Source organism: Anabas testudineus, chromosome 8, assembly GCF_900324465.2.
Source record: "Anabas testudineus chromosome 8, fAnaTes1.2, whole genome shotgun sequence".
In the NCBI taxonomy this organism is placed as follows: Eukaryota; Metazoa; Chordata; class Actinopteri; order Anabantiformes; family Anabantidae; genus Anabas; species Anabas testudineus.
Window position 1 is genome coordinate 11,133,121 of NC_046617.1, and position 18,543 is coordinate 11,151,663.

Here is an 18,543-nt window from a genome sequence, read left to right on the forward strand (position 1 = left end):
TAATGTAGGCTGTGACTTTTGCAGTTACATTTCAATGTACTGTTTCAGTATATGGAAACATGCTGTTTTATTACAGTCCCACATGCCCTGACTTGTTAGATGCTATGTTGGTGTAATATTGAAATGTTTTAAACGATATGTTTTTATGCAGCCCCACGACTGTCAGTGTTCACATGCTGTTATCTCATGATGTACTGACTCTGCTGTGGTAGAAAGACTCACTTAGTATCAGCAAGATAGACAATTAGTCCAGTGTTTTAATTATTTTTTTATCCATTCAATATAGTTTCAAATTTGAGCAATTTTAGATGTTAAAAACAGCTTAAATTTTATTCTAAACACATTTCCTTCATTTGTACATAACGTATTCTGGCTTAAGTGAACAAGAAATAAATATTTGTGTATCATCTATATTAAAGAAGATGAAGAAAAAACACTACACATAACTTAAAAAATTATTTATACTGTACATATTTATACCTTTTAAGACGCACTCACCTTGGGAGCATAAACACACGTTTTTACGTTACAATACAGGTAGTTCCTCCTTTGCTCTTCACCCTCTCTAACTACAGTAAAAGTCTACTTGAAACGAAAAGTGACAAAAAAATACAAAGTCATAAATGGTAAAGACTGATATTTATTTCTCATCACAAATAAAAAGAACCATGCTTACTCATCACAGAAAGAAAACAAAGAGAAGCGCTCAGCCTTTGTATCTTTACCGACCAGGAGTGTTTTTGGAGAATGTGAATAATAGCACTCTATGAAGATTGAAATTCTTAAAAAAAATCCAAGCCTATGCCCATAGACTGAAGCCCCTAACCCACACCCCCCACAATCTGTACCAACCTCCACCTGAATCCTTTGTCCCTCCCCCGAAGAATGATCACAGCATTATTTGAGTGGTTCAGTCTAAGGGCTTTCAGTCCCCAGAAGTCTTAATAACCTGGAACAGTGTGACATTGTAGAGCACCTGGTGTCCATTATTCCAGGTGTACAGGACCCTCTCCCTGGGGTTGTAGTCCATCATGGAGATGTGAGAGTATTGATTGTGGAAGGGGATGTCTGTGTACTCATAGGTTGATGTGTTGGTGTAGTAGGCAAAGTAGATCTTGGCACCAGCCAGGTGGGAGTTGGTGACATAAAGTGTACCGCAGATCATGAAAGACTCTCCAGCACTGCGCTTGGGAAAACCTGTGTCCCAAGTCTGCAGCACTTCCAGACTCTGAGGCTCCAGGCGGCTGATGACAATGTTCCCAGCATTTGGGATGGTGGTGTAAACGGCCCACAGGCCATTCTCATCTGCCATCAGGTCGATATCAGAGGAGCCACCCCAGGAGTAGGGAAAGGTGTTGTTGTAGCCGGCCCCACTCAGGCTGCGCTGCACCAGCACACTTCGGGAGCGAAAGTGGTACTTGATGATGATGTTGCTCTGGTACTTGTTGTAGTACAGTGAGCCGTTGTAAACCACGTGGCCAGTGCCTGCCCAGGGATGAGGCAGCAAGTGCTGCACAAAGTTCTGACCCTTCATGAAATCGTTCATCGTGCGGTATTCCAGCACGCGCCGTCCCTTGAAGTAGCCATCCATGGACCACACCTGTGGAGAGATGTAAAATGATTCCCGCTGAGAGGGGAGAACAAGCTAGAAGTGTCAATGAGAAGTTACACATGTCTCTGTGAGTTCACACGCTTCTGCATGAACACAGTCTTGCATTATAGCCAGTGGCAGAGCCCCGGGCAAAGTAAATGCGCTGTGTCTGTGTGGTGAATCCCTTCTTGTTTGAGTGCGAGTGGAGGCCTTCATACAGTCGTGCATACTTAATTGTGTGTGCAGAACTATTGATCTCTCCTGCGTGTGGGAGTGAAGATGTTGCCTGCGATTTGAAGTCAACCACTGCTTGTGCTCCCTGCCCTTTCCAGTCTACATTTACAGAAAATCAATCCATTTAGCAGCTCTATCTTTTTCCTCAACCACTCTCAGCGGATCTCCCCACTGACATGGACCCTCTCTGATTGCATCTCTTTCCCTCAATGCTTCTGCTAAAGCACAGGTCAGCTTTTAATTGATTCCATTAAACTGCAGTTAGCTTATATATTTATTTTGTCCTTAACTTATCAATGAGAGCTTTTCTACAGGTAGCACTTATTCACTCTACATGTTGGAGCTTTCTCTCTTTTTCTGCTCTTACGTCTCTTCTCAGGTAGACACGCTAATAACAAGAACAACGACAACAAGAAACGCTTTTTCTTCTGTAAGAATTACAGTTAGGCAGAGGAACAGTATAGAAGTGGTAGGAGGTGGTGAGGTTCAGCAGATGAATTATGGAGAGGGGGAGATTATAAAGCACTAAGCGTTGTTTTTCCTTTGCCTGCTAAATGAGTCTCTAGAGCTGAGGCAGGAGGCAGGAGCTGAGCCAGTCCGAAGCTCTAGCACATGCTCTCATTTGTTTGACTCCTCAGTGACAATGATGCTTCCTAAATATGATTATTATGATCGGTGTGGGTGTTGATGTGACATTGTTGATGTATCTGGCTATTAATACAATCAGTGATTAATCAAAAGGGTGTAATGTGATCGCAGCAAGTCGAATGATTGAAGACGCAGATGAGGGCATTCGATCACAGAAACTGACCTTTTGTGCCAGCCATATCTATATAGCCTGTTACATTTCAGGGTGGAGATGGAAAAAGGCCACCCTCATTCCTTCTACTGAACTTCAACACTTTCCCTCCCCCCACTACAGATGGCTAATAATCCACTCTTTCACTACACCGCCACCACTTCCTCCATTCATCAGGCTCTACAACTTACTTTCCTCCTATTCTCTTGTGTCTTTTCCTCCAGCTTGTTACCATGCACCTGTCCATATGAAACCACTTGTCACCTCTAATCAACTGAAGCCATTACTATATCATCTGAGTCCAGAGCATCTCAGCCACCTCCTGGCAATTACATAGGTGATTTAGAAAACTTTACTCCAAACAACTCATTCATTTTTCCTACTGGTGATGGAGTGATTAATCAGTTGGAGTTGCAGTGATAGAGTAAGACAGGGAGAAGGGAAAGGGATGCTATCCATCAGTGACTCAGCTTCGCATCCCTATTTCTCTGTCTTTTTCTCTCCTCCTCCGGAGCTCACGAGAAGTCCTACTCAGGCAAAACAGTCAATCAGTCACTGAAGTATCATGACAGGACTGCTGTGAGGGAAATTTTTTTCACTGAGCAGCTGACAGAGTTCGGTCTGTTTTTGACAATGACTTTGGTTCTACTTTATCCTCTTTGTTGAAATATAAGGTATTGGAGATGAAAGATTAATGGTTCAGGTGTGACCAAAGAAAGAGAGACTTACTCTGTTGTCTGAGCTGGGGATCATGGTATCTGTCATCCAGGAGCCGAACCGTGACCCCGATGCACGTACCGTGATAGGATAACTGACGCCAGTGAGCTTACCACAGCCTGGAGGTTGAAAAAGAGAAAAAGGCAAGATGACATGCAGATTTAAGATGATGTACACAAACACAGGCATACTCTTAGTAGTAAAGTCTTTTTTTATGTTTTTATCAAGAGAGTTCTAGCTGCCCAGTTCATCTGAAACATTGTGTTCACTAAGCTCTGATATAGTCTGTGTTCAATTTTAGCATTGTATTTAAAATGACAAGTTTATTGATTGGTTTTTACAATTTGCAATTTTATTCGACGTGTTAGAGAAGGAATTACATCTCCTACATGCAGTGAGAATTAAAACAGGGTTGGTTCAAAGCATTGAAAATGAATTCTTAAATCCTTAAATCTTCGTTTTGGTATCTTACCATGTAATGTAACAGTAGTAATTTACAGTTTTAGGAAATTAAACTTAAAGATTTCATATTTCAAAAACATTTTACTTTTTAAACTTTTGTTTGAGCCATTGTTCAAAGAAAAGGTTAGGTAAGCACATTGTCTTGCATTTTTATATGTAACACACAAAGATTGATTTTTTAAAATGTTTTTTGCATTGTTGTCTTTGTTTTCTTTCCTCTACATGTTTATCACATTATGCAAAATATAAAAAGAAAATATTGCAATGAACAAACTGCAATGTTCATCTAAAATATCAGTCCTCATATGTGGATTTTATTAACACATGAGAACATAATTAATTATTCATTTAGGCTTTCAAGGGCAGTTTTTCTTAATTTATGCAGGTAATTTGAGCTCTGGGCTGAGTGGAAATGATAACAACAGACAACAGAGTTGCACAGTGATGGTCGTAATTCAGTCATTATTCGGTCACAATTAGTTTCTGCACTGCTGTTGTCAAACCTCTAATTGTTGTGCTGTAATAATAATTGATAATGAATTTCAAATTAAGCATTCAAGGCCCACACACCCATTTCCACTTTTATACCTAGTTTCTGCATGCAGGAGTGGAGCCTGGTCTCCAGTAGCAGGACTCTCTGGCGTAGCTCTTCATAATCATAGGCCCCCATCTCCTCTTGGATGGTCATCAGCACCAAGGAGAGATTCCTCACCTCCTCCCGAAGAAGCAGGATCATCTTGGCATCAGCTTTATATTGTTCCAACACTGGCAATAGGGGGAGTAGCTGGGTCACTTTGTCTTTTAGTTCCTAGAACAGAGACATAGAAAAAAAAACAAAGGGGGTAGAGATGATTAAACCTTGGGACAACTCCTGGGATGAGGTCAATCCTGCTCCTCTGTACAGGGGATTTTGTCCAAAGGAGCTAGCCTTTCAATCTTCAGTTGTTGCTTCTGGTTCGTAGCTCATCTCTCAATCAGGAGCTTGTGTTGTAGCTGGGTGCTGGTTCATCTGTTTGATCCCTTAGTGATCGGATTTATTATAAGAGTAGTAGAACTGCTGACTCCAACATTTCGTGTAAACACACTGAAATTGAATTGTTCTCACTTTGGTGATGTCTTTGACTCACTTCCCCTCATTTTCTATTTATTTCCTTTACAATTAAACATGATTTTCTCATTTTCTGGCTGGTTTCATTACTGTACTCATCAAACTTCCACCCACTTGTTTGATTTGTGTACGATCTCTAAGTACAGATTTATTTCCATTTAAAATCGTTGTGTGGACATGCTTGGTCTGTGACTCATCATATGTTTGGAAGTGAAAAGAACAATGTGTTCTTAGGTAGGAGTACAGGGAGCAGCAGCAGCAGCAGAGCCAGGTTGCCTGTGTGCAACGTAAAGGGCTCAAGAGAGAAATAGGTGTATCAATAAAGTGTGGCCGCCACAGGAGGGGCTGTTTCCTCCTTGTTAAGGTTTATCGTAAATCTGGTGATGGAGCAGCTCTCAGGCCTGTGGCGCCACATCATAAATCTCATTTTCCCCTTTTCAAGCTGCGAAAATTCAGTCTCGTTAATCTCCCACACTCTGCCATCGGCAACTTTGAGCTGCATGCATTCATCAGCCAACCTACTCTGGTCAAATCCTGCTTCTTCTTCTCCTTTTTTTTATTTTTTTTATTTTTTTTTTCTTTATTGGATTGAACATTTGCATTCAGTGAAGTCCTGTGATATAATGCTTACTTTTCTACATATTTTAATCATCTCAGGCTTTACTGATGAATTGGCTAATTTCACAAACATCTTCATTACCTCTATTGGAGTAGCTTTCATAAAACACACTAAAAGCAAAACCGTGCCATTCACAGGTTTCCCTGCACTGGTACAGGGCCCCAGCAGTAAAGCACACTTAGCATTTATCAAGACATCTTTTAATCAAACTATTTTATGGTCCATCTAATATCTATAAGAGTGTGAGGAATGTGGAGTAAGCCTGGGCAAGACAGTCTGCTGACAGGAAGACAAAAAGGCCGCCTGATAATGGTAGCTGAGACTTAGCTTGTAGAGAGATAAGGTAGAAATAAATGTGAATATATGTGCCTGTTATCTAAGAGCAGACAGCAGAATGTTAAGTATATAAAGAAGGAAGAGAGACTGGGTGGAGAGAATAGGGAAAGCATGTAAAGAACAGAAACCAGAAAAAAATCTCTTCTTCCATATCTTGGAGGTTAATAATTCAGGAGCATGTGAATTTACTCAAATTTCCTCTGTGTATGACTCAGTGATTTAGAGATGGCGAGTTTGTGTATTTATGCTTATGCAGCATTCCTCTGAGTCATACAAAATGTTATTGTCTGTGACGAGTGAAAGAGACTGCATTGGATCTGGCTAAGTTTGTGTGTACACGGAGAGCATCTATTAGTATCTGCATTCACATCATCATAACACACACACACACACACGACCCACCACAATACAGACAGTCAATTACCTGAAAGCCCTTTAGATTTAGACCACGGGGATTTTCAGAGGCCACCTTTAGCTTTCCATCCACCACTTTCATTAGACTCTCTGTGTTCCTGACATACTGTAGATCTCTGTATGTCCGTAGGTCCAGCACCTCCATTGACTGGCTAATGTTCTGAACCTGTCAAACACATACAAACACAACGGCAGAGGCACATGAAATATGCATCGTGGTCATTAGTTGTGATTAATTGTTTAAGAAATTATAAAGACCAAAAATAGAAAAAAAATCTATTGTTGTTTAATATCATGTTAACCATAGCTTAATTTGCCTTATTTGCAATGAACTGTATAGTAAAAGCCAGAGCACCACACCCACTATGAAGTAGGAGAATGTACAAAAACACAATAAATACACAATAGAGCAAAAGCAAAAATGACCCAAATATAAAGTGAGAAACTATGCGAATAATGCATGGTACATTCATACATTATGCAGTAAAAGTCACCAGGTTAGTTAGGATATAAATATACTATCTCCCACAGCCATCAAAAGAGGAGACTTAGAGTGGAGTATTATTATGACAGTGTACACAAGTAATATGATTTAAAATGTAGTGGAAACACATTTAATCTCGTAGAAATAAAAACAGGCTGTCAAGTAGGTGTTTACTGATCTCAGTTCTCTGTTTTGCGCTGTTTAATTTTTACTAAGTAGTCAGCTTGCTCACTCTTTGACAGCCCACTCTGCTGCTGCATAACCGGCCTACTGTTTTACACACCCCCTCATCTGCTGCACGTTGCACTGAACCGGCCAGTAACGATCTGAGCGCTGACAAATGTTACGGGGCTGCGGTGCATATAGGAGGCTCACGTGTACATATGTCCAGCTACCCACACAGACAGACAGCCGCCCACCCACACAGACACCCACAACTGAAACTCCAAGCACATGGATGATATTTAGTCAAATCACTCCTAACAAAAACAAAAACAGTCCCAACTCTCAAAGGTCACAGTTTGGCATGAAGTCTGTTTTGCACCAAATGCCTCTCTTGCCTACTCTTTGACAGCCCACTCGATTACTTTGTGTCCAGCCTACTGCTTTCTGCACCCAACTTATCTCCCACATGCTTCACGAACTGGCTAGGGAATATTTGGTCGGAAAATATTTTCTTCACTAATTGAACTTATTTGACAGCATATAGATGTAATTTCTGGAGAAATGCATTGGACTGAAATGTCCCCCAGCCAAGGGTCTAAACAGATGAAGTGTCACCACCTTAGGGTTTGTGATTTCAGTTGAGATCACTCCATCTTCTGATCTACACACAAACACAAATTCCCACACTGGGCTTTTTCTTCTGGCCACATAATGTAAGATGCTCCCCACCCTTACACACCCTGAAGCCTGCCTCATGTGTGTTTGCCTCATGTTCAGTGAAATGACGCTGTACCAAATGTTAAAGTGTGTTTATGGTCGTACTGCTTTCCAGGGTCAGCCCAGCTTTAGATGGTGTCTTGACTAGTTTTCTGTAAAACCAGACAAAAGAGACTTTTGCACACGGCAGTTTTGACATCGTTAGGGTATCCTTGGCTTTCTCTGTTAGAGAGAGCCTTTGTGAATCCCCCCACATGCTATGGGTTCAAATAAGGATGCCTTTGAAGGCATGGTGTTGTTACCTGTGCATACACACAGGCTCATACATAGTATTTTAATTTGTGTGTAGCTTAAATAATGTTGGCCCCATGTGTCCTCATTAGGTCTGTGGACTGTATTAGACAGTAGAATTTGGCTCTGATAACTGGTATCTTACAAGCAATGTGCATACGGAAAGTACAGTATACAGTATAATCCAACTATAAATAACAGGCTTATAATATTCAGCTTTAGTCACAAAGGTAATGAGGTAATGACATCCATCCATCCATTGATCCATTATCTCCTGCTTGTCTAGAGTGGGATTGTTGTTGTGGTAGTGTTTTGGGTTTATTCTGGGTGCTTCTACCAGTTGGACATTTATGGAAGACTACCAAGAGGAGGCGTCCTGGAAGCATTTTTACTGGCTCCTTTAATGAAAAGGAGCAGCAGCTCTCCTCCAAGCTCCCTACAGATGTATGAATGCTGTAGTCTATCTCTAAGGCTAAACCCCGCCACCATACATAGGAAATTAATTTCAGCTGCTTGTTTTCACAATCGTATAGTCTTGGTCTCTACCCAGGGCTTATGAACAGACTCCAAGACCTCAAATTGGTTGAACTCCTTCACTTGGGACAGCCACTCATTGCCAACCTAAAGGGAGCAATCCACCACCACCAGTAGCTGTTTACCTCCCTCAAAAGGAATTAAAAGCTATGAAAACGTCCACTGCAAAATGGTGAAATCTCATTTTCATGTGAATTCTTGTTGATAGACAGGTGTTAAAGTAATACCTTAAGATGGGGAGATACATGTAGGAGGACGCAAACATGCACATAGATTTCAGTCTGCAATTAAGCTACAAATTAGTTACACATGCAGCAGTGAAAATAATGAAAAGCATAGATTACACTTTGTCTGTGTTTTTTATAGTTTCTCTATTGCTTTGCCAGAATATACCCTCTCAGTCAGGATATACTTCTTGTGCGCATGAGTGTGGCGTTTGTCTGTGCAACTGTGGGCTTGAAACAGCAGCAGACAGAGAGACTGTCATGAAATGAAGCAGACTTCAGTGGGAATGAATGCAATATGAGAATTCAGATCCATCAGGGTCTCAGAGCCTATTCAGCATCTCAATTTACCACCACCTTTCTTCACAAGACCACATCAATGTCAGCCCTCCGCTTTACCCACACCCTTCCTCTCCTCGGCTCCCCGGCTTTTGCTCGGTCTGTGGATTCACCTTCTCATTCACTGATTTTGAGTGACGACAAAAAACAACTAGAACTACAGAGCTGAGAACAGCAGCTTGGACAGTCAGTGAACCAAGTGGTGAAAGCTACTAAAACTTATTTCTCATAAGAAGGACAGGTGGAAAAAGCAGTTGTTGCTACAGATCTGTAGTAGTTCACTAGTGGCTAGAGGTCATCTCCTGCCTGCTCTCTCCTGATCTGTGGGTGTGTTTATGTAGTAGACACTAGCAGGAAATTACATTTGCATACACTGCACTGCACTGTAGGTCAAAAACACTGTACTCCATGTAAATAATACATAAATGTATTGCCTGTTTGCTGCAATGTGGCGCACCTCAGTGTTTCATGTGTGTACATATTCTCATATGACATTAAATGGATTTGCTTGTCACACATGCAAATATGCACAAAAAGGAGTGTTTGCTGTGTGAGTGTTATTTTTCACCGGGAGAAAGGGAATGAGCACAGTGGCAGAAAAAGTATCTGAACCTTCATGGTTTTCTGCATTAATTTCTCATAAATTGTAATCTGAGTGTATTAACAAATATTACAGTATGTCCCTAAAAGAATAACACAAAAAAAATTCTGATCTTTCATTCCCTTGTCCTGTGACCCTTTATTAAGAACAACCATAAAGACCTCATAGCATTAGTGGGAAAAAATACGGGAACCCCTGGAATAATGACCTCAAAGAAACTAACAAGAATCAGGTGTTAGCATACCTGGAGTGTTGTTAAGAAAATTGTTTGAAGGTGTGGACTAGAACTACTTTGACTGGAAAAAAAAAAAATAAATAACATTTTTTAGTTTGCTTTGCACAAGAGTCACACTTATGTGACCCATGCCTCACCAAAGCCTCAGAGGATCTACCATCAAGAATTGTTGATTTACATAAGCTGGAAAGGGTTACAAAGTGATATCAAAGCCTTTAGAAATTCATCAGTCTACAGTTAGACAAACAATCTACAAATACAGACACTTTAGGACTGTGGCTACTCTACCAAGAAGTCAAAATGACCCCAAGAGCACAACAAACACTTGAAGGCACACATATTAGAAGGCACTATTGGAACTGGCTAACATCCATGATTATGAAACTGCAGTACATAAAACATTGAACTAGCAGGGTGTCTATGGCAGGACACCACAAAGGACACACAAAGAAAGTCAAGTCACAGCCCAGACCTCATCCCAATAGAGGTGCTATCGAACGACTTGAAGAGAGCCACACATGAGACATCCAAAGAATATGACGGAGCTTTAGGAAGAATGGGCTAAAATTCAGATTCACAGCTACAGGAAGCGCCTTGTTGTTCTCAATAAATGTATTTATTAATAGATTTTTTTTTGTGTTGTTATTTTGGGAACATTATATTTGTTTATAGTCTTGACTTCAGATCACGTTTTATGACAAATGAATGCAGAAAACCACGAAATTCCCATATCATCACAAATTCACATACTTTTTCATGTATGTAGGCAGCATTTACTGTCTAATGATGCAAACAGAGCATTTGCTATCTTCTCTGATGTATGAAGAAGTTCATTTCAGAAATTTTTGCCTAATGGATTTATATTTATAAAAGAAACATTATATGGTTAAGGCTCAATGAATCCAATTTCATGGACAAGTTTAAGAGATTTTTCTTATTAAGGTCATGATTCATTCACTTTAAGCAATTTTGTTGTTCAAGAATAACTACTTCAACCAACAATGGGAACAGTCTTCCAATTGCCATTATGTTTACCTGCATGACTGATAAACTGTGGGGTAAAGGAAGTGAGGCTGTTCAATAGTCTGCATGTGACAGACGGTGCCAGACACGATTGCGGTACAGTGTGGCAGTTTGTGTTTGTGCGTCTGCGTGGGTAACAGTCGTGTCTCAGAGTGGCTGTGTTATTGACAGCTGTCACCTTCTCCATGAGCTGGCGGAGCTGCCTGCTGCGTGGGTCGCGGTTACACATGTTCTGGGCTGGTGCGACCACGGTACAGATACACTTCCCATCTGCGTCCTGTGCCGAGCTGTAGATCTGCCAACCTTCCTCTGGGCTTGGGTACAGAGCCTGCAAAAACACAGAGACATATATATCTTAGACCAAGTGAAGAAACTGGTTGTTTCTGTCGGTCTTTGTTTGTCTATGTTTCTACCGAGTAGGATTTTCAAAATGCATGAGAGCAGACAAGATATTTTATTCTGCCAGCATGTATCAACAGGAATCTGAAAAGTGTTCCACCCTATAAAACATTTCTAAACTAATAAATTTATCTAATACTTGAAAGTGTTTGGAGGAGAAACACTCATTAATGCATTCAATATCGTACCCATTCTGTCACCATAAGTTAGCTGCAGAGTCTTAATTTATCTATTGCACTCTCTTTCTCTTTTGCAATGCTGTCAAATGTTGCTCTTCCCCAAAGCCAATTAATGGCAATTGATCCCAACTTCTCAAAATCACTTTGCAGTCTAATTTTAGTATTAACTGGAGAGGAACAGAGAGAGAGAGATAAAGTGAAGTCGCAGATTTACTGAGGTGGTGCCCAAAGCTCACAAAGACAAGAGACACAACAGAGATGGGGGATAGAAAAGTCCAATAGAAGAGAGGGAGAAAACAGGAAGAAGTTGGTGCAGATAAAGATAAGACATGGAGATTGGTAGAAAAATACACGAAGGGATAAAAAACACAACAGCATGACAGATATAAATTAAGAAGCTGCTGGTAGATTCAGAAAGACAAAGACAAATGAGAGGAAAAGGGGGGCTTTTAAAGAAAAGAGGAAGAAAGAGGGATCCGGCCAGGCAGTGTGAAAGCAAAGCATCTAATAAGTTTGGACACTGAGAGGAAATGGAGCTGTTTGAGATCGATAATGCAGCCCGCTGCTGGTGGAGGAGGGGTGAAGCTGAAAGGATGGATGTCTCTCTCTCTCTCTCTCTCTCTCTCTCTCTCTCTCTCCGTAATCCAATCAGAAGTAGTGCTGTGCGCTTTCAAGCACATGCACGTTTACACAAAGTTTACGCAAAGGCCTGGTCGGGACCATCCGTTCATTCACACTACATCCACACACACTCAGTATATAAAGTAAAATGCAATGAGAGAAGGAGCAGCCATTTTAGTGATGAAATTAAAGAGCCATCCACATAAGTGGAAGGAACAGACTGGACATGAAATACTGTTGCTCAGCTCCGCTCCTCTCTTGCTTTCCTCTGAGCAATGTTGAGCTGTGCTCTCGTCTCCTTGGGTCGGGGGATCAGATTAAAATGTCTTGGGGGACAGGGGGACTGTGTGATTGGAGTGTAAAGTAGCAACCACCCTGCGAGCCAATGTGCTCACTGTCACATCTTGTCACTCCTGCCAATCCCCTGGCACTCCACCCCCTCTCTCCCTTCTCCTACCCTCTTCTGCACTCACTGCCTTTTCCTCTTCCTCCTTCACGATTTCAGAATGAGAGAGTGAATTTCAAAGGACTTACAAAGGCTACATGACCAACTTAAATGTCAACCATCACAATGACATTATACTGTACATCCTCTCATATTACCATACATCTGTTTCATTTTTAAGATGTGTGTTCTGTACTTCTTTCAAATAAATTTCTATTTGCAATTAAACTACTGTAAGGAGTAAATTCCAATTCCATTCACACAGTATTACGAATGCATGTCAGTAAGACCAAGTGTCTAGTGTACCCACAAATGACTCACCACTGACCTTATTGCTACAGTGGTGAAATTATCATTTGACTATTCTTAATATGAATGCATACTTGTGAGTCAGTGTGCTCCCAGTCCCTGCAGTGACTTGCACCATTCTTTTTATGTCGGTCAGGATCTTTTTTATCGTTTATCTTCCTTCTTTGAGGCGATCCAGCATCAGAAGGCTGTTAGGTGGAGAGACAACAGAGGTCTACAGAGGCCAGAGTTGGAGTTAACACCAGACAAAAAAGGCAGCCTCCACAGCAGAACCTCCTCCAATTTCTTTCAGCTGCATCTGACTGTCTGTTTCATTCTGCCGTCGCCTGGGGGGAAAATTCCTCTTCTCTGTCTGCTTCCATGCCCAAATCTCACTCACTGTCAGGATCTCTGATTTATTTTTGTGTGTGTTTGTGTGTGTGTGTGTTTGAGAGTGAGAGGGAGAGAGAAAGAGAGCGAGAAAGAGAGAGATCATCTGTGTTTAAGTCTGCTGTCTTCTGATGTAGATGCAAAAACAGCACATACAGTACAGTGGCTATACTCACAGTAACTTTTTTACTAAAACTAAAATCTGTCATATACATTTTCGGGCCTTTTTCTTTAGCCATCCAAATTATGCCCTGGTGCATTCTGGTTATTTTAATTAATTCATATAGTTTTAATGAGATGCAGCTTTTTTGGAGTTGACAGATTGACGTACTGGTTTACTAGTAGCAGGAACTGGGAGCCTCAGAATTAAGGAAGAGACAAATGGAGCAAAATACAGATCTACAGATACAGTTCTTGAGGAAAACGTGCTCTAGAGTGTTCAAGGTTCACATTTGGGCACAACCAAGACAACACTGGATTCTCATTACATTACATTACAGTCATTTAGCAGATGCTTTTATCCAAAGCGACTTACAACTCATTACAAGTTACAAGGGTAGGCAGGGCAGCGTGAGGAGGTCTTGCCTAAGGACCCCTACTGGAGGTAGCCATAGCTGGGATTTGAACCCCAGTCTCCCACATGGGAGGTGGTGATGTTACCACTACACTAACCAGCCGCCTTTATTCTCAAGTCGCTGTTAGTCCTTGTGTGGCCAAACCAAAGCCCAGACATAAATCTCTTAGAATATCTGTGAAGAGCCACAAAGACTGCAATTTGTATATTATTGAATCCACCCAATGTAACATAAATACAGTATAGCACAAAAAATGGAGTATCTTAAATGACCATACAGTTGAATCAACACAACTAACTAGTACATCAGTATTAGCTGGATTTAATATGTATGCAGCATATGTGAATGCATGTATGCACATACATGTATTTACATTAATTATTACATAGTTTAATAATACATGACTTTATTAACGCAGGGATACAAAACTGCAGCTATCTACCCCTAAGAGGTTTTGTTTGCAAATGGAATGCATGATTAGAGCAGTGTGGCGCGTTTGCCAATGGCTGCTACAGTACTGTGGATGTGTGTAAGATAGAGCGGTCGTGAGGTCACAGCAGGGCACACTGGCTTCTCATTACAGTTGATATCCTGTGGTGTTAACAGGTAGAGGTTAGCTTGTCTGAAACTAGAGAATCTACTTACGGTACTCACTCTGGAGGTATGTGCAGTCTCCTGTATTCAATAAAATTATCTCATATCCATCCATGTGGGGGTTGCCTGCCTACGCACCGCATATTCACTTTCGGTTAAGAAAGATTCTTGCAAATGGATGCAGGAGTGTGCATCCATTTTTCATAATCAACTTGGAAGGGACTTTTTTGTGATATATTACATAGTAGGCAGCCATGAGCTTTAAGTTTGAAATTCAACAAAGCAAAATTTAAGGCATGTCAGTGCTATTAGTATAATACCTTCTTCATTTTCCAACATGTTTAAACTCATGCTGTGCTCTTCATGTGCTTTCCCCAAGTCAGGGAGTTTTCACATTTTCTCTTTTCTTCATTAATGTTTCATACATGCTGGGCTGAAATTAAGAGCTTATTTGAATCAGTTCCAATTTCATTACCACCCACCTATCCATTCTGCACTAACTTTCCCATTCTCATCACAGTGGCAGTTCAGAATGCAGGAGGAAAGAGGTATTTCATAAATACAAATGCAATTAGTCCATATAGGCTTTGTGCATGAGCCTGTTGAAGAGGGATCTATAGATCAGCACTCCTAAGCAAGTAGGAAACTCCAATATGTTTTGGAACATTGGCTTATTTATGTAAATATGATGAATCTTTTTTCTGTAGTGAATAATAGGTCATTGACACTGGTTCATTTAACAGTGTTTAAACCATGCAGCCTATCAAATAAATCATTACTGTGGGAAAAACAACGGCCTCAGTATCTGAGGTTATACAGAGTTACTGATGTAGCCCATCACCCTTCAGAGTGTCAGTGTTTTCCACCGCACTTCGTTTGCAGGTCCCTGATGTAGGTGGTGCAGTTCTCCTTTCTGCCACCAGGCATCATAAAGCTGCTTCCTCATCACCTACTGCTACTCTACCACCTAGGGATACACACAGAGTACAGTGGAGGCGGCTTGTGAACACATTTCTTGTCATACAGGTACTGCACTAGATAAATAATATTTCTAATCTGTTATACTGGGTTTTAAATATTTAGTCAAAAATCTATTAAACATGTTTGACACAGTATCATAATTTACTGAACTAGTAAACATTATGCTCAGCAGCTGTATTACAGGATGGCAGGATGTGCCTCTATTTCTAGAGGTCTTGTTTAAAGTAGTTTAATATTTCTTCAGTGTCATTAAACGTTCCTTAGCAACTTAACTGCAATTGCAAATATATTTTGTAAGGAACATTTGAGATTGTTGGTAACACAGTTAGTGAATGTATGAAGCACTCCATATAGGTACAGAAAAGCCACTAGCCACTTTGGGGAAGGTGGTGGATTATAAAACTTTTATAACACCAGGCCGAGTTTGATCACCTGAGGTTGCTTTTAAGTTTTCTCTATTAAGCTATTTATTAAACTAAACTGTTAAAACTATTAATAATAAAACACCACTGTTTTGATACTCTGTGTGTCTAATAACAGTGAGACAGAATTGTAGCCTTAATAGACAATAACATAATCCAGAATTTAAGACCCTAACAGATCCTGTGAAGTCTCTAGCTCTTCATTCATTCACAAAATATTTTACACCTGTTAATAAAATACTATAATAACAATCAGATATGTTTCCCAAATAAATGTATTTGCAATTGCAGTTTAATTACATGTTTTAAGAGACAGAACAAATGTAAAAAACAAATTTAATCACGAATCATAGAGACATCAAACCATGTAGTCTGATAAAGACAAATTACTGTACAGTAGATACAGGGTTATAACAGCAGCTGTATGATACAGTGTCTATGTGTGAGTATTTTTAGGAATCTACATAATGTTATACTAACAACCTTACTGTTATGATGATTCTTTCAACTCTGACACCAAATCCATACACAGCAATAATAGTTATTGACAGTAATAAACACAATTTACAGTATTTAGTTTACCTGTACTTTAATATCTATGTGTGCATGCATCATTGTGTTTTTCTGCAATTTTGTGTAGGCACAGGGAGCTCTGAGTGTACATGCAAGCTGAGCGCCACCTACAGAAATGATAGTAAACCACATGATGTGCTGCGGCACAAATGAACAGCAATTGCGGTAAAACTGGCCAGTTCACATGGCTGAGCGCTACATCTGTATGTTCAGTGCAGAGTAAAATGTGGAATGCTTAATGTTTGCAGGCAGGTCATGCCTCAGACTTACTTTTGAGCAGTGATAACCTGTGCTATAATCATCATGCTATCAGTGGCGGCTAGCTGGGAGCACTTCAGATCTGGGGGGATAATCCTCTCCCAGACACAGACGGTGGTTTCAGGAGAGAGGAGGCGTTCAGTTTCCTGTCCCAGAAATTTATCCATTAGATGTGAGGGATGAAATAGAATATGTTAGTGGCAGATTTGAAGCTGTCACAGTCGTGGCTGCCATGCAAAAGCCCATTAAGGAAGAAGACAGCAGCAGTGAAAACAACAGAAAGCCGCAAAGGCAAGAGGAATGAAAAATCCATTGGGCTTGCTCACGAGAGGGAAATTCACTCCTTAAGATTTTACTTTTGCACAGTCCTAGTGTTACCTCTTTTGCCAACGCCCAACAGCTTGGGCACATAAAGCCCCTCTTCCCTATAGAAAAAGTAGGAGTTACTGATTCTGTGATAGGAAGAAAAGGAAGAGTTGTGGTTTGAGAAAGGCTGACAGGAATCAGAGTGATGGCTCTAATTTCCAGTAGCTTAGTTCAAATGCTGCCCAGTTGCAATGCGGAAACACAACTTCAGTTAAATTCCTGCTGAGAAGGGGGAAGATGAGATGTGATGAGTGTGTGATCATTACAAAGCTAAAAAAGTAGTAACCAAATGCAACATTTTTGCTCTGCCGCCTGTACGCTGCAGACGAAAGGCATCTGAGTCCGAAATTTATCGTAGTCACACACATAATACATTTGTAATACAAATATGACAACTAACTAACTAACTTGTATGTGAATCTCTGTGGTGCAAAGATCAAAACCCTCAATTTTTTAACGATTAGCAGAGTTCAGAGGGATTAGCCAATTAGATGTTAGAGCTGGTGGTATCACTGTCTAGAGTTGTAGAATGGACTTCCTCTGGCGTTTCATTAGACCAACCCTGGAGCTGGGTGCTGTAAAGCTAGAGCTAAATGAGATCATAAATCTACAGCTCCCTACTTTATGAGCATGACGGGAAGTCTATTATAACTTTCATAAGCAGCAGGCAGAAGGGGCAAACAGGCAGAAGCAGGCACAAATCCTGAGATATGGAAAAGAGCTGACCAGTACAGTGTGAACTGAACACGCCATCACGTCTGAGAAACTGCAGCACTACAGAGAAAGGACAGTGTAAGAAAAGGAAGACTGGGATAGAGTTGTAAAGAAGCAGTTTGAAAATACAGCAGGTGTCACGGTGAGATAGTCAGAGAGTAAGGATAACAAAGTAAGAGGTACTGCCGATGTAATCTATCTCTTTGTTCCGTTTCCATCCTGCAATGCCAACAATGCAGTAAGCCAGCGTAGCGCTGTCTTTTCCTCTCTTTGCAGAATGATGCTTTACGTTACAGAATGTTTGTCCTCAGCAAAGTAGAAATATCTGTCCCTGCTACAAAGAGCTCACTTTTGTTCATACTTTGGCCGAACAATCAGGTACCATTTTTCAAATTTACGACGAACTGCAAATACACAAACAAATACACCCCCCACCCCACCATGAGTTCTCCAGGCACAGGCACAGCTGCTGGCCTTTAACTGGAAGACTCACTGTGAAGTCCCTGGTCTCTCCTGCTCCCATGAAAAACCATTTGCCACAATCATCGCAGCATGGTTGCCAGTCAATAGTATGACTCATAAACTCATCATGCCCCTGTCCCAGCTGCCCCACTCTCTCCCACTCCATCACTCCCCTGACTGCCACCCCTCCTGTGTGGTGTCCCGCTCGCTTCCCATCTGCAGCTCACTCTCACCCAATCTGGATCACCCTTGAATTTTTGAATTGGGAGAGTATTTGCTTACAAGCAAGCAGCTACAACTTCATACTTTTTTGGTATAGAAAGTTGTAGCCGCCTGTGCCGTTCCAGGTGCCCTAGTGAAAGCATTTGGCATAAATTCTGCTC

At 40.9% G+C, this 18,543-nt stretch overlaps 1 protein-coding gene across 2 annotated transcripts in view; it reads right to left on the bottom strand.

The window, feature by feature from the left end:
• Positions 1-303: 303 nt before the first annotated feature.
• Positions 304-18,543, bottom strand: part of olfm2a (olfactomedin 2a) — a 40,800-nt gene continuing 22,560 nt past the window's right edge. For both annotated transcript variants that reach the window (XM_026356241.1, XM_026356233.1), the window contains exons 2-6: positions 11,072-11,221; positions 6,291-6,446; positions 4,392-4,611; positions 3,354-3,460; positions 304-1,600 (exon numbers count right to left, since the gene is read on the bottom strand). In XM_026356241.1, coding sequence (XP_026212026.1) covers positions 926-1,600; positions 3,354-3,460; positions 4,392-4,611; positions 6,291-6,446; positions 11,072-11,221 — 1,308 coding nt within the window. In that variant the 3' untranslated portion in view covers positions 304-925. The remainder of the gene's footprint in view (positions 1,601-3,353; positions 3,461-4,391; positions 4,612-6,290; positions 6,447-11,071; positions 11,222-18,543) is intronic.